The sequence below is a fragment of the Amblyomma americanum genome, chromosome 8, assembly GCF_052857255.1.
Source record: "Amblyomma americanum isolate KBUSLIRL-KWMA chromosome 8, ASM5285725v1, whole genome shotgun sequence".
Classification (NCBI taxonomy): Eukaryota; Metazoa; Arthropoda; class Arachnida; order Ixodida; family Ixodidae; genus Amblyomma; species Amblyomma americanum.
Window position 1 is genome coordinate 40228348 of NC_135504.1, and position 14528 is coordinate 40242875.

The following is a 14528-nucleotide window of genomic DNA, read 5'->3' on the forward strand; positions in this document are numbered from 1 at the left end:
AGCTTTAATGCTGCACCCTACAATGCAGCACCATGCAATCTCCAGTGCCTAGCTCTGGAGATGAGGAGGAAGCTATGAAGAGTGAAGTGCACTAGCTGTCTCACTCGGGGCATGCACCTGATCCGCACCGCAGGGGATCGGTTGAGGGTGACACACGGCAGTTTATCGACACCACGGCTTATGTACTGGTGTAGTGGGTTCAGTCGACGCGAGAGAATGAGCCCATTGCCTGTTCTTGTTTCTTTTTCAGGTGACTACGGTGTTGCTGGCAGCAGTGCATTCCCAGACTTTCCACTGCTGCCGGCCTCGCGGGGTTTCTGCCTGACCCTGCGCAAGGCGCTGACCACTTTCAAGGAGATCCTCAGGGCCCATGGCCTTGGCTGCCTGGCTGAGGGCGAGGGCAGCCAGAGCCAGCAGTAGCCAAACCAAGCCAACAACCAAGCCTTGTTGCCTCCTCTCTACATTTTTTTTTTATTCTTGGAGGGCTAGATTGTGTACATTGTGTAAGTGTCTGACCCACTGTTACTTAAATTGGCCTTATGTGCGTTGCTTTACAGAGAGCTGAGTGTATTTTGGTGGGGAGGTTTTTAAATTCCTCTTGAACTCAGCCTTGAAAGGTATTTGGAAATTGTCAGGCAGTTTGAAGGAAAATGGGACCACACTTTTATATGCAGTCACTGAGCAATTTTCGTGCATTATTGTGAAACTTGTGTCCTCAAGCACCAGCCTTTCTGCATAAGGGGTTGTCTGAAACTTGGCGACGCTTTCAGGTGCAACTCAGTTTACCGTATTTACGCAGATGTAACGCGTGAGAACCTATGACTGTAACGAGAAGATAGACTTTGCAGGCGCAAAAGGAAAGGAAAGAACACGATTGCAGCATGAGGGTCTACACAACGCATCAACTGACATGCAAGTAAATATGGCATAGTGTGCTTTTGTCTACTCTTGTGGCATTCGAGTAAATACGGTTGGTAGGGCCCTTGGTTTTCAGCTAAAACTCGTATTTTACCTTTGTCCAGCACCCTGAGAAATTTTATAAAAAGTGAATTGCACCAGGTTCTCACCCAAAAAGGTGTCTTCGGGAATGTGCATCGCCAGTGCAGAAAAGCTGAAGGGACTGCATGGACACTGTTGGGTTGCCTAGTATCGAGCAGTGTTTCTATTTCATTGATTTTAATTTTTGAATATCTGTTTAAGGACACTGAGCAAACCAGCACCCAGTTTTTGTTTTAAGTAAAATTCGATTCTAAGGTTTTTTTTTAGCTGTTTTTCCAGCTGTTTTCTTTTTTTTCCAGCAGCAAAATATGCATCTATTGCTGAGAAAATTGGAGTTAAAAATGAAAAATTTTTAATGCGTTGTCATTAGAGCCTCCATTGGCAAAAAAAATTGTCTGGCATTGGCGACATGTGCAGCCTTGGTGGAGACATTTGAGGGGTCGGAAGGGGCGAGGGGTATGGCATGTCACGAGTGATGCCACACGCAACCGTTAAGGGAAGAGCACTAATGCTGACGCATACTTTTCCGCATTAATTGCGTTTGTCGTCAGTGCTTTTTTTAAAGGGACAGAAGACTGAATAGAATGTGTCTTGAGATTATGGTGGAAATGAAAAAGATCATGTCTCTTATTACAAGAATCAAGCACTGCAGTATGGTTGAAACGAGAATTTGTGATTTTAACTTGGCATTGAAAATCTCTTGAAATACAAAACTGAAGTGCCATCTTGCGGAGACACTCTGCGTTATCGGTGTATCCCACCACGTGGCGCATCTCTCAACACTGGTTTGTTTTAAGCACAGTGTTATTTTACTTTCAGGAGTGCTCTTCATGTTTTATTATAATTTGCAGTCTCTCTAATGCTCCCTTCAAAACGCAGTGCTCCCTTTGCATTACAACTATGTGCCTTTTGGGTTTTGTCACTAGATGGTGCCACAATGTTTTGCATTTCTTGAAATGAAGCGGCAACCATGGTCCAATGAAACATTCGTCGGCGAGGCATACATCACTGTGCCGTACAGCTTTGTGTGTACAAGTTGAAATGCATGCTACTCTACGTTAAAAATCTCATTTTTATCTGGCGGTTGAGGTTGTTTTTTTTTGTGGGTGTAAGGTTTTGGTACATCTTTAATCGGCAGGCAGTTGCTGTTATGCTAGCTGATCATGGTTTCCAGCATCAGGGTGCGTAAAATAGGCACATGCACTGGTAAAAAATTCTCGCTAAAAATCTGCAGCATTTCTAACAAAACCATTGTGGAATCAAGCACCTTAGACAGCAAGCTTTCCGCTGCACCGAAAAAATCTGGGTGCTTAAGATTCATTGTTCTGTCCCTTTAATGGATTGTTAGCATTAGAAATCTCATGTTGGAAACATCTGCCCACCCCTCTGTCCCTGACACCTCGGTTGCCAGGTGAAAAAATGGAGAGGAAAATCTCCCTTTCCGCTTAAAAACGCAAGGAACAGTGGGGGAAAGACTACAAGGGTGGGAGACGATGGATGGGGGAGGTGTGGAGAGGTAGCGGTAGCAGCTGCTTTGTCCCTAGGGAACACTAATGCTAAAGCATACTCTGCGGCATCAATCTCGTTGATTGTGTTTACGCTTTCTATCTCGTATTTCTGTGACACAGTTTTATTCCATCTTTCCAGAAATTTGAGCACCGTTGGAACTGTTTTTGCAAGACAAGGCGGCTGCAAGAAAGCGCTGAACAACCTTTGAACTTGGCACCACCTCTGCCTCAAAATGGAAGGACTCTCCTCTTCCAACCTTTTTCTTTTTTTTTTTCCATCACTAGCACCCCTCCCTTCCTCTCTCTCATTTTTTTTTTTTTTAACCCTAGAAACTACTAGGTCTTTCTCGGCCCTCTTTGAGCTGCCAGGCAACCAGTAGTTCGCCAGTAGTGCTTCCTTTTACTCTAGCCAGTTCTATTTCCACGCAACACGTTCCATTTGCTATGCTGGAGCTGCACTCCTTTCAGTTCTAGTTTTTTTTTTTTTTTTTTTTTGTAGCACTGCTTTTCGCTCCAGAGCACAACTCTCCACAATAAGACAGCTCCTAGAAGTCTCGCGGAAGCTCTCCCTTGCCATGCCTGCAATGTTTCGGCACTCTACAGGGGGTTTAAAGCCAGTTATGACCGCCTCTTGCCGGTCATTGAAGAACGCACAGCTAGTCTTGTGTATAGGCCTGAGCCGCCAAAACTTTCTTCCATAGGTGGGTTAGTCTGGCGTTGACACGTTCGCCTTGCCTCCTTACCTCGTCGAGCCTCTCGATTGGAGTGACAGCCGGTGCATTATAGCCCAGAGTGATCTCTTTCGCACCAACTGGCCGAAGCACGTCTCCCGGTGTCCAGCTCTGTGGGTGGGAAGTGCTCTTCAAAGCCACACAACCAGTGTCTCCCCAGTGTGCGGTGTGCAATAGGCGTGGACTTTTCAAGAGACTCGAGGCTATTGGAGAGTGCTCGCGCTGACTTCAAGTTTGCAAAGCTGATTGTCGGCGATTCACCGAGGAAGATGGAGCAAGCTACGTGCCTCCTTTGCGTGGCAACGCTTGCAGCGGAGGATAGTCAACTGGCTGATGTTGGAACTGTTGAGACAAGGAAGGGAGTGAGAGAGAGCAAAGGGAGAAACCCAGGTGGTGCCCAGCGTGGAGACGCAGCAAACAACGGTGGCTGCTTGTGCATTGGTAGCACTTGCCAAAGCTTGGCGAAGCTTGTCCAATTCCATGGGGTTAAGTTATAAACTTAGAAATATTAAAATTCCTCAATTGATACACTAAATGTGTGGCCTTTTCTTGTTATCACTGGGCAGCATGGTTCTATTCTAAGTGGGGTGGTGGCAGGTGCCTCCATGCTCTGTATTTTTCTTTATATTTCTGCCAGCAATCCATCTTAACCTAATCGTATTTATGACATACTGCGGGCCGTGAGGCCCATTATTTAGAGATTAGTCATTTTTCTTTACAAATTGTATTGACTTTTACATTGGCCATTTTTTATCCTGATCTTTTATACTTGCGTCATTGCCTTTGTTTTTGAGCCATCAATCTTCTATTTGCGTTTTGCCAATGTGTACTGCATATTCGTTCACATTATCTTATCTCTAAACCCTAGGGCCTGTCTCTGGAAAGCGTGATTTCGTTCTCCAAATTATGCAGTCGTAGCTTCTGATTAAGCAGCGCCACCTTGTGAAAAATAGGAAAAATTTAATGTGAGCAGATAAGAGTGCAATTAAAAGCACTCATTTCTATTGGTTGTGTGGTGCAATGAATTAGCGCTGCATTTCTTGAACACAAAAGACAGCTGTTCGAATCCAGTCTTCCATAGGTGCGTTGCCTTTCAAGTTGCGTTGCGTCCTTTGATGGTATGAATCGAAATCTGAAAAGCTAGGAGATGAACTGGGAGGCGTAGGGTACTGTACCATTGAGCGAATGGAATAGACTCTCCCGGCATCAGCGTACGTGTTACTGGTTCGATGGGCAAAACATTCCCCGCACTGCAAAGGCTCTCGCCCGGAGAAGAAAGGCTGCGAGGCATCTCGAATCTGGGAATAAAGTCTGCGAAGGAGCACTCGACACTAGAAAGACCCGTTCAGAACTGAAACTGGACGATTTTGTCCATCAGGCCGCACCTTTTTGATGTAACGTTTACACCAGGGAGAGGTTTATTGCGTAGAATTAACAGCACGCAAATCATTTACCATCTTTCTTGGATGTGTTTTACCTATTAGGCAGCATTTTGAAGCAAAATCACTGTTCAAAAAATTGGCAGGTTGGCTGGGAGGTGAAACCAGAAATTGTGGTACTGTACTGTGGAGAGATCGGAATTGTGCCTCAAGGAGAGTGTGCCTATATCAACATCTGAATGGATACTGCCGCATTCTAATAAAATGTATGAAACAGGTTGCTGTTGAGCTGTGCTGTCAAATAAGAGAAATTTTACTACAACGGATATGAGCACAATTAAAAGTGTTCGTTGGATTCATTCTGTGGTGGAATTGCTGTATTTAAACCCTTTGATCAAATTAAATGTTTCAATTGTTCTTTTTTTTTTTAACCAAGAATTAGCAGCAAGCAAACCATTTGCCATTTCCCCTGGGTGTGTACTGCCTTTTATGTTGCAAAACAGTGAGAATAGCCGTTTAGAAGGCTTTGATAAAAGTCTGTAGGTAAATCCAGAAGTTTGAGCACTGTGCCATTGGTAGAATGAAATTGTGCCACTGGGCACTCAGTGGTGCACTGTATGCTACAGTATCCTGTGCTATGGGCTGCATGTTTTTGATTATAAAACTTTTATAATGATTCCTGCTCAGTTTGAGGATTTCAACACTTTGTCATACTCAGTGTGCCTAAACCATTTTAACCCCTTGTAAGACGCAAACCGTGTGTGTATTTCGCATGCATACAAATGGTAAAGTTGCATAAAGTGTGACACCGGAAATTGGATGCTGTTTCGACCACTGGTTTTGCGGATGCAAGGGGTACAAATTTGTGCCAACGACTTCATATGTAACCTCACCAGGCAGGTTAAACCTAAAGTGATTATGTTCTCCACAGAACATACTTCACCTTCAGCAACACGATCGAATAGCATCTTTTTATTTGTTTGACCGCTCATTGTATAGTGGTAGGCACTTGGGGTCCTGCTTGAAGGGACCCGAATCTTCCAACACTGAGTGCGGGGCGCAGATCCACGGGTCGTTGGTGGTTTGCTGCCACTTGAACAGTGCCTGCTTGAGTTGGGACAGCATCGAAGCATAGCTTTCATTTTGAGCAACATTAAAGAGTTCGTTTGGGTCTCCCTCCAAGTCGTACAGTTCCCATTCGTCTCTGTAGTAGTAACTGTTGAGTGTCTTAGTCCAGTGGAGCGGTTCCTTGTGCTGCGTTCGGTTCAGGAGGTCCTGGAATGTCGGCGACACGTAGAAGTCCTGGTCAATGGGGAACGGCATCTTGTAGTTGAGGTTGTGGATCAGCTTGAAGCCGGCAGAGCGAACCGCTCTCATTGGATAGTACATGGTGATTTCATGCAAGCTATGGCTTGTGTAGACGAAGTCTCGCTGCGACGACTCGGGCGCCTTTTCAGCAGTAAGCAGTGGCAGTATCGAGGACCCAGTGAATAGGACCGGCTTCTTGAATATGGTGTACTGGGGCACGGGGATGGAAAACCAGTCCAGGACTGTTGGCACAATATCCAGGAGGCTGACCAGGGCATCGGATTGCTGCGTCATAGGGGAAAATGAACGTCCTGCGCTGTGAAAGGATGTTGAAATGCTAAATTTGGGAGCTTCAGCCTTGTAAGGACAATGAGGGACAAGTCTCCCGAGTTTTTATTCTTGGGGAAAAAATCGATTGTGTGGTACTTTGTGGCTATGTTACACCCAATGGGCACTGAAACTCCCTTGGACATTCTGAGGACGTCTAAGACGTCCTACGGACGTCCAATGAAGCTCCTGTGCGCATGGGGTATAGCTGAGAAAATGGAACTCTTTTTTTTTTTTTCCCTGTCAATGGATTAGTACTCTCGATGTCAGTGTTAAAAAGGACTCTCTGATCACCAATGGAAGTGAATGGCCTAGATTCAGAGATCCTCATTAACATTACCATGCACAGCTCGCTTGTGAAAGCCACTTGTAGCAATGTAAACTTACTGTATTTTCTGACCTTTCCTAGCTATCTGACCACATTCTAATTGCAAAGAGGCTGCTTTCATTGACAACAAAAGGTGCGGGTTAGGCAAAAGACGGCTCTCTGTCATTAAAACATGGTAATCTATCAATACAGGTCAACGTTTGTCGTCGGCATTTAACAACTTGGCTTCAAAGCCTCAACTTTGCTGCCCTGGCTTTCACAGTGAAAAGAGAGAGTAGATATGGCGTACTCCTATCCAGCTTCTCTGAACCTGTGTTTTAGTGCAGCCAACATCAAGTGTTTTTTTAAAAGGTTCCCTTTAATTTAAGCTCCTCACAACTCGAACAAAACTTCGCTCCCCTTCAAGTTTGGTACTAATGAGTCGACTGTGCACCTGAAATTTTCAAAATTTGACTGAATCAAAAGGAGACCGTGGTTGCTTTAAAGGCGTGCAGGCGATTTTTCATTTTCTCTTTCTTTGTAATTACTCATAAGACAATAGCGGATATGGGTCGTCGCATGGTATCTGCTTACGAGCGGTAAATAAAAACCTATGTAATCGCTGCTTCGTTGTCTTAATTTTCTACAAGACATAAAGCCAGCCTTTCTCAAGAACTGAAATGACAACAAATGAGGAAGCAGCGATTATATCGCAGTTGTTTTCATCCCTCACATGAACTGTGCTGAACTTTGACGTCGCATCAATTAGTTGGCTGTTGAAACTGACACAGCATGAGAGAATAAATTCGATTATAATTTATTTACTAAGCTATAGATGAATGCCACTCGATGATCCTCATATACCTGTCATGCGCATCATCATCATTATAAAGGAGAATGCACTTCCAATATCTAGTGCATGTGCTCCTTTACAGAAGCGAACTCTCCTTTCAATACAGGGCAGTACTGACAAAGAAAAACCCAGTACAAATAGAAAATAAAAATTTTTTAGAAAGGCTACCTCTAAGTGGCGCTTTAATTTTGGCTTGTACTGAGGCTTGGAGTGAAAGGTTATCAAAGCTGCAGTGTCACTTCGTGTCTGCAGGACATAGTTTAATTGCATGAGCACTGCCAAAAGGCAAATTTGGGTCACTACCATGTTTTTATCCCCTTCGATCATGCTTTACAGATATGCATACATGACTTGTTTTCTGGTTGTCTTGTTTTAGGGAAAGGAAATGTCACTGTATCTGTCTCGCATATCAGCGGACACCTGAACTGTTCGCGCTGCCATAAGGGAAGGGGTAAAGGAGAGAGTGAAAGAAGAAAGGAAGAAAGAGGTGCCGTAGTGGAGGGCTCCGAATGTCGACCACGTAGGGATCTTTAACAAACATGGCCGCTGCGGTCGTGTTCGAACCCGGGTACTCCAGATCAGTAATTGAGCGCCCTAACCACTGAGCTACCGCGGCGGGTAACTTGTTTTCTGTCTGTTCCATTTATTCCTGGGATAATAATGCGACGTGAGTGGCTGCAGCTTATATTCTGAAACTTTGTGACAAGGCGTGTAGAATCATCTCAAGCTACACATGCGAAATGAATGCAGGGAACGGCTTTTAAGGCAATTGCCTCGATGCTTCTGTAAGTGCTGGTGGGGCTCTGGAGAATGTTTTCATTTGCTTGTTTTGCTTGCATTGCCTCTATTAAAGGCCTAAAATAAGTTGGAATGTTTGCACAACTACTTATATGAGTGAAAAAGAGGCCTTGAAAGCAGTGTAGAGTCATGAAGTGGATTTCCACGGCCTCACAAAAATTGCATAATTTATGACCAGGGAGGCTGGAATTTTTTTCTGTGCAATCTATACTTGCTCTTTACAAAAATCTGAAATTAGAAAATTTTCCTCCCCGCATATAATTTGCGATAAAGACGGCGACAGTTCATGGTTAAAATATCACCTTGCCGGCAGAGCCTGGTCGTGTTGGGTCGTGGATGATCATGGGTTCTTGGATGCCAGGTTCATACGAGTTTGTTCGTCCATCGGGGAATGGAATTCCATTGTCCGAGGAGTAGATAACGAGGGTGTTATCTCTCAATCCAGCGGCATCCAATTCTGACAGTATGAGCCCCACTCCTGCATCACACGGAAAACACTTAGCGCTGTTTTTTTACTCTGTGTGTTTACACATCTGTTCAGTGCAAAGGTGAGTAATAGGCCTGCTCTGTGCTTCAGCATGTATATTGCAGCCAGCTTATCACTGCAATTGACTCATTAATCATGCCATGCACAATCAGTTGTTTTCGTTTCACTTTGCTTTAGGTCTGCTTACAAGTCGTTAATTTCATACCTGGTTCATGTGCTGCTCTACAAGGCATAAGCGTAAATGACAGGGGGAAAGCGAAAAGCCGGCGCTGTACGTGCGCGCACATCTGTGTGTGTGTGTGTGTGTGCGCGTGCATGCATGTGTGTGCGTGTGTGTTGATTTCCATGACAGCAATTCTCACAGTTTCAATTCTCCTGTGAAAAGGTTAATTGTCATCATGAAGGCTCCGAGCCACCCTGCAGTCCTCACAAATCAGTTTTCCTTAATCAAAGCCCACTCGGAACCATCTGAAATATCCAATTGCATATGCTTCTAATTGAGATTTACAATGACTTTTTTTTTTAACCGGGAAATTTCAAATTGTCCAGTTTTGTCAAGTTTTGCTCAAGTGGTCCCACTTTGCTCAAATGGTCCCTGTCCAATAACCCACTTTAAGTGGTCCCACTCGCGAAATTTCCACCTGGGAAGAAAGCCCCAACATATGGAGCAAAAAACAAGTGCGGATGCGTTTACTCTGACCATTATCATTCTGTAATCATGCAAGTTAATTTAAGCCACATGGTATGTTCAGATGACAGTGAATGTTTGTTTGCTAGGCTATGGATCAGGGTTTCTCAGACTTTGTGCTGTCAAGCCCTGTATGTCCTGTCCTTCCTAACACGCATGCAAAAAGAGCTCACAGATAGATGCGCAATCTCTCAATTAAATGGCCAAATACAGGTTGTATACTGAAACAGTCTGATATATTCACAATTACATTTTTGTCAGTCTCGATATAACATGGGTGAAGGGAAAGGGATTGTCGAGGCATGCATGGATTTAGGTACAAGCATGCGGAATTGAAGAAGCACTCTAACGAACTGAATTTCAGAACCCCTGCTCTAGATCATCGAAGCTGTTCTGAGGGCTTACATTCATTTCGTCTCCGATATGAGACCGGCTCGTATAAGTGCATTATAAAGCAAAGCACACTGTGAACTGCACAAAGCAATTCAGAGAGTGAGCGTGCCTTGATCCAGTCGTCCCACGGTCGTGTACTGAGCTGCTATGTCTTCACGTGCTGCTGGCGTGTCTGGGATAAATGGGGGCACAACTACACGTCCAGGGTCATAGTGCTGAGGCGTCCAGTCTGGGATGAGCCCCATGCCCGGAGTACCATCACCAAATTTTTCGCAGAATGCACCATACTGTGGGTGGGTGTGGCCACAGCGGTGGGGGTCGTGGAAGGCAACGTAGAGGAAAAACGGCCTGCAAAAAAGCATGGGCCAACAGATAACTGCTGGAGTCGGCGGTCAAAAACTGCACTCACTCTTCGAACAACTGCTAATAATGCGGCAATGCTTTCGGCACAAAGAACCTGCAGATAGCTGAAATTAATCCACAGTCCTTCTCTATTGCTGCTATGTAACACGTAAAAGCACATCTATTCTTTGCCTTAGTCCTTTGTTGTTTGTATTTCACCTTGTGTCGTTGGCAAAAAGGAAGTGTCGAACGAGGTGCTTGATCTTGGTGATGTTTCGTCCAACTTGCAAGATGGAATTGTTTTCTTCGGTATGTGCGAAGTCAAAAGGATACACTTCTTCAGGACCAACGTGCTTCTTTCCAATAATGCCTGAAAGAGATAAGATTGCAGGTGCAAATTAATGGCGAGACAAGTGAAGGTTTTCCTCAATGTTTACACAGCGACTGAGAAGGATACACTCCTTTGCACTGATGTTTGAAAGATGTATAAGAACAAGCGGAGGACTGATACGATAAGTTTTTGAATTCCCTAAAATAAACAGCTTCTTGAATCATGCACCATTATAGCAAAGAATTTCAATTCATGCCAAAAGCAGCATTGATTTTTCTGGCAGTCATCTTGCGATGAAAGTCCTTCTGGTATTAAATGATGATGACATTGTTTATTACACTGCATGTTCTTTCATGATTTCTAATTCACAGGAAGTACATTTATGTTAATTGCAGCCTTATACAATTAAGTAAAACCTTTGTCGCACATCCTTATTTTTGAAATGGCATATATTCTGCATTTTTTGAAAAAGAAAACATGGCAAGTATTCTTACCTTGAACCACAAAATAAAGAAATCAGTTCAGTAAAGTATGGCAGAAATCTGAGCTAGTTGCACTGAAGTTTACTGCAAACACATAATTGTCAGAACACAATTGTAGATCTTATCCCTATGGCTTTCTTATGGCATGATAAGGATTAGAGCTGCTTTTTGATACACTCTTCTGGTGCGGTACATTTTGTTACTTAATCTGCGGTGCAGACTTTTGATGTGCACTCCTTGAGCGATGTACAGTACTCACGGATTGAAATAGGACATTCGGAGCGCGTGGCCGTCGCTTCATGGAGCGCCGCCCGTAGACGCTCATGGAACCAAGGTGGTGCATTGTGGTATGGCGTGAGAGGGAGAACATCTACAAAGCAGAATTGTTCCTTCCAGTAGCCAATCAGCCGGCCTGTGGTTTACCACATGCCTGCGTGGCACTGCAAGGCTAGCGCTCCGAATGTCCTATTTCAATCCGTGAGTACTGTACCTTCTTACAGCATTCCATATATTAATATGCGATAGCATTTGATTTCACATCATGCAATTTTGCGTCCGTCAATCACAAAAGCCGCTTATTGGTCGGAAAGGCAATGACATCGCAAGGTCACGGGACCTAGTGACGTCATCACAACCTGCCCACCATGGCACTTCACGTCATGTGATTTCGCATCCGTTAATCACGTCACTTATTGGTCACAAGGGCGATGACGTTTCAAGGTCACGGTATACCATGAAGCTGGCCTCGCCCTTGCCTGGTTGCAGGGGCAAAGGAGGTTTAAATTTCCAAATAGGTAGAAGGCGTCGATGGCATCTGGGCCGCCGACATAGATGAAGACACAGTGAAATGTATGAGGAGGAACTGAATGAAGATATACTCGGCGCATGACTATGTGCCAATAAAGATATGATGACAGTGCCACATATTGTGCATGTGTGTGGTGAAAGAACTGACATAGACACAGAAACATGTGTAGCAGCAACATTGCTGCTAATGCTGTCGCATTCCACTCTTAAGGTTGCTGATGTGTCCCCATAATTTTTTGGCTTCAGCATTGCTGTAATGTACTTGCATTCCACATAGTTGAGATTCTTTTGTGCAGAACACCTTTCATGGCCATGTCTATCTGTAGTGCAGTCCTTTTCTCAATATCTCCAAAAAAACACTATTTTAGACGACTATAGTTGCACCCAATACTCCAAGCACTTATATAAATGCTGCAGTTTACACAGCCTTTTCTTGGATCTGTCTGTGCTGTCCAATATCATAACAACAGTGGAAACAATTATTGTTTCCAAAACGTGAGTTCGTCTATCACTGAAATCATTTTCTACCTGCCATTTTTTATTTGAGGAGTTTAAGGCAAGGACAGAAATGAAGACTAGTTTATGCAAATAGGGCAATTGCAGATATACAGATGTAGACACAGATGCTTGATCTGCTGAACATAAAACATTCTGCTGTTACTATCTTTTACAAGCAGGCACACAATGTCCTCACCGGTTCGAATACCGTGTTGTGAGAGCAGCAGGGGCAGTGACTTGACCTCCTGGAACGACTGGAAACCATGCACACCTTGGTGAAGGCCGTACATGCCATTCTGGTGCGATGGCAGGCCAGTCAACAAGCAGGACCGGCTCGGTGAGCAGCTGCTGACTGCAGTGAAGGCCTTTCGGAAAACAGTGCCACGCTGGGCTAGCTTGACAAGGTTTGGCGTCTTGCAAATGGTGTTGTTGTACACGCCCGTCTCGAAACCACCATCATCAGCTACACATGGCAGGTGTGCAAGGCAACAAAAGAAAAAATTTGAGAGTGAAGTAGACTTCATATTCATAATTGTGTGTGCTATATATATATATATATATATATATATATATATACTTTCAAAGTAAACTGATACACACTTAAACATAACACGGGTTTACAGACATTTCGACTGGCCCCAGTCTACTTTATAAGGACATAACTTCTGGTTCATATCGACTTCGTTGTATATGTGTATACATACGTGTATATATACATATATATATGTATATATACAGACATCTTCTTTTGAAGTTGACTGACACACACACATAACACGGGCTTACAGACATATTTCGACTGGTCCCCAGTCTTACTTTATAAGCACATAACTTCTGGTTCATATTGACTTCGTCATAAATCTGTGTGTGTGTGTATAATATATATATATATATATATACACACACACATCGGGGAACTCTTGCTTTAATTGAGCCTGATAGAGCCAATATATATATAGCGCTTAAAAGTCAACTCAAAGGCCTGCAAAAATTTCCTTAATTAGCATGCGCAATATTTTTACCGTGGAGTAGGTGTCCACCTTTACTATATCTTTCAGCTGGCGGAGAAAGAAAACTGAATTAAAATAGATTTTTGCCTTCAATGATGGTCAAATTGGAAGCCCAGCACAGCTAGCGGACCAGGAAATCTATATATTCGCGATAGTTCGATAGATACGTGCAGTACTTGTACGCACCGTTTGATAAAGCGATCTGCTCCACATCGTGAGCGAACTTTCTGCCTAGTGTCGAAATTCATTATCGGTGCCACCGATAACTAATCAAGCGGCAACTAGCAGCGATGAATTTCGTCCCTCATTGAAAACGCGGACACTTGAATATATATCTTCCACGCTGCACTATGGGCGTATATACCTTGGCGCGCAGAACCAAAAATGTTATGCAAGCTGGTTCTAATGCAGCTCCTGTTTTTTTTAAGGTGGTATAGCACTGCTATATATATATATATATATATATATATATATATATATATATATATATATATATATATATATATATATATATATATTCGGAGGTCGTGGGTTCGGATCCCACCGGCGGCATGGTTGTTTTTTCTGCTGCTTTATAAGTAATTTTCTTTAAAACCGATTGATTGGCACTACAAATTAAAAAAATAAAAAGAAACATTCCTCCATGCACCTTGGTTTCGGTGACTGTTGGCTTCCTTAATGTGTTTGTCAAACGAGCCCCTCATTTCCTTTACCATATATATAATATATATATGCCTGCAACGAACTTGTACGCTGTTCAATGTGCACAGACAAAACCATTGTGTTCTGCCGTACGAGGCCTTAATCAAGGCCTATCAGAGTAATATTTGGCCGTAAATCAACAAAACGTGATAAAAAGAAACCTTCAGCACCCCACAACCCATCTACAGAACTAACTCGATTACTTCGAATTTAAATCTCCCGCCATAAATTTCGCGTTGCTATCCGCACGTTTCTTCATAAAATCGCGCACGTTTCTTAACAGCAGTACTGAAATACGCTGCTAAATCAAACGTAAGGAAGTCCCACCTACAGAAAAATAGAATAGCGTCGTATATATCTCACCTAGGATGATGAGGACGTTTTTGCGACCGCTGACCACACAAAACAACACGGCTAGCGCCGACCCTAGAAGGATAAATCGACCGTTCATCTTGCCCCTACCTTGGTCCAGTGACTCGAGGGCGGCTGACACACGTTGTCCTTTCTGTTACTTATCAGAAATCGCTGCCAAACAAACAGATAATGCGATTGCGCGAAGTTGAGCGACAAACGGTTTC

General features: G+C 43.6%; 2 protein-coding genes across 5 annotated transcripts in view; one reads left to right on the forward strand and one right to left on the reverse strand.

Annotated features, from left to right (window-relative positions):
- Nucleotides 1-3773, forward strand: part of LOC144101430 ((E3-independent) E2 ubiquitin-conjugating enzyme) — a 42276-nt gene extending 38503 nt beyond the window's left edge. For 2 of the 4 annotated variants that reach the window (XM_077634596.1, XM_077634598.1), the window contains exons 25-26: nt 251-1254; nt 1551-3773. In XM_077634596.1, the coding sequence (XP_077490722.1) occupies nt 251-420 (170 nt within the window). In that variant the 3' untranslated portion in view covers nt 421-1254; nt 1551-3773. The remainder of the gene's footprint in view (nt 1-250; nt 1255-1550) is intronic. The other 2 variants (XM_077634595.1, XM_077634597.1) reach the window with 1 other exon arrangement.
- Nucleotides 3774-5565: 1792 nt separating this feature from the next.
- Nucleotides 5566-14516, reverse strand: Sgsh (N-sulfoglucosamine sulfohydrolase). Its single transcript, XM_077634599.1, has 6 exons — nt 14314-14516; nt 12435-12701; nt 10340-10490; nt 9888-10126; nt 8513-8688; nt 5566-6210 (listed from the first exon to the last, which is right to left on the reverse strand). The coding sequence occupies exons 1-6, from the start codon at nt 14399-14401 to the stop codon at nt 5590-5592; spliced, it is 1542 nt and encodes a 513-aa protein (XP_077490725.1). The 5' UTR covers nt 14402-14516; the 3' UTR covers nt 5566-5589.
- Between the last annotated feature and the right edge of the window lie 12 nt (nt 14517-14528).

What these genes read in the sequence shown, in the direction of transcription:
- Sgsh (XM_077634599.1), bottom strand. Translation starts at nt 14,401, where the DNA reads ATGAACGGTCGATTTATCCTTCTAGGGTCGGCGCTAGCCGTGTTGTTT. An exon ending in ACAACACGGTATTCGAACCG is followed by an intron (nt 10,491 to 12,434) that starts GTGAGGACATTG and finishes TATCTCTTTCAG; the next exon opens with GCATTATTGGAAAGAAGCAC. An exon ending in CTTTTTGCCAACGACACAAG is followed by an intron (nt 10,127 to 10,339) that starts GTGAAATACAAA and finishes GCTTTTTTGCAG; the next exon opens with GCCGTTTTTCCTCTACGTTG.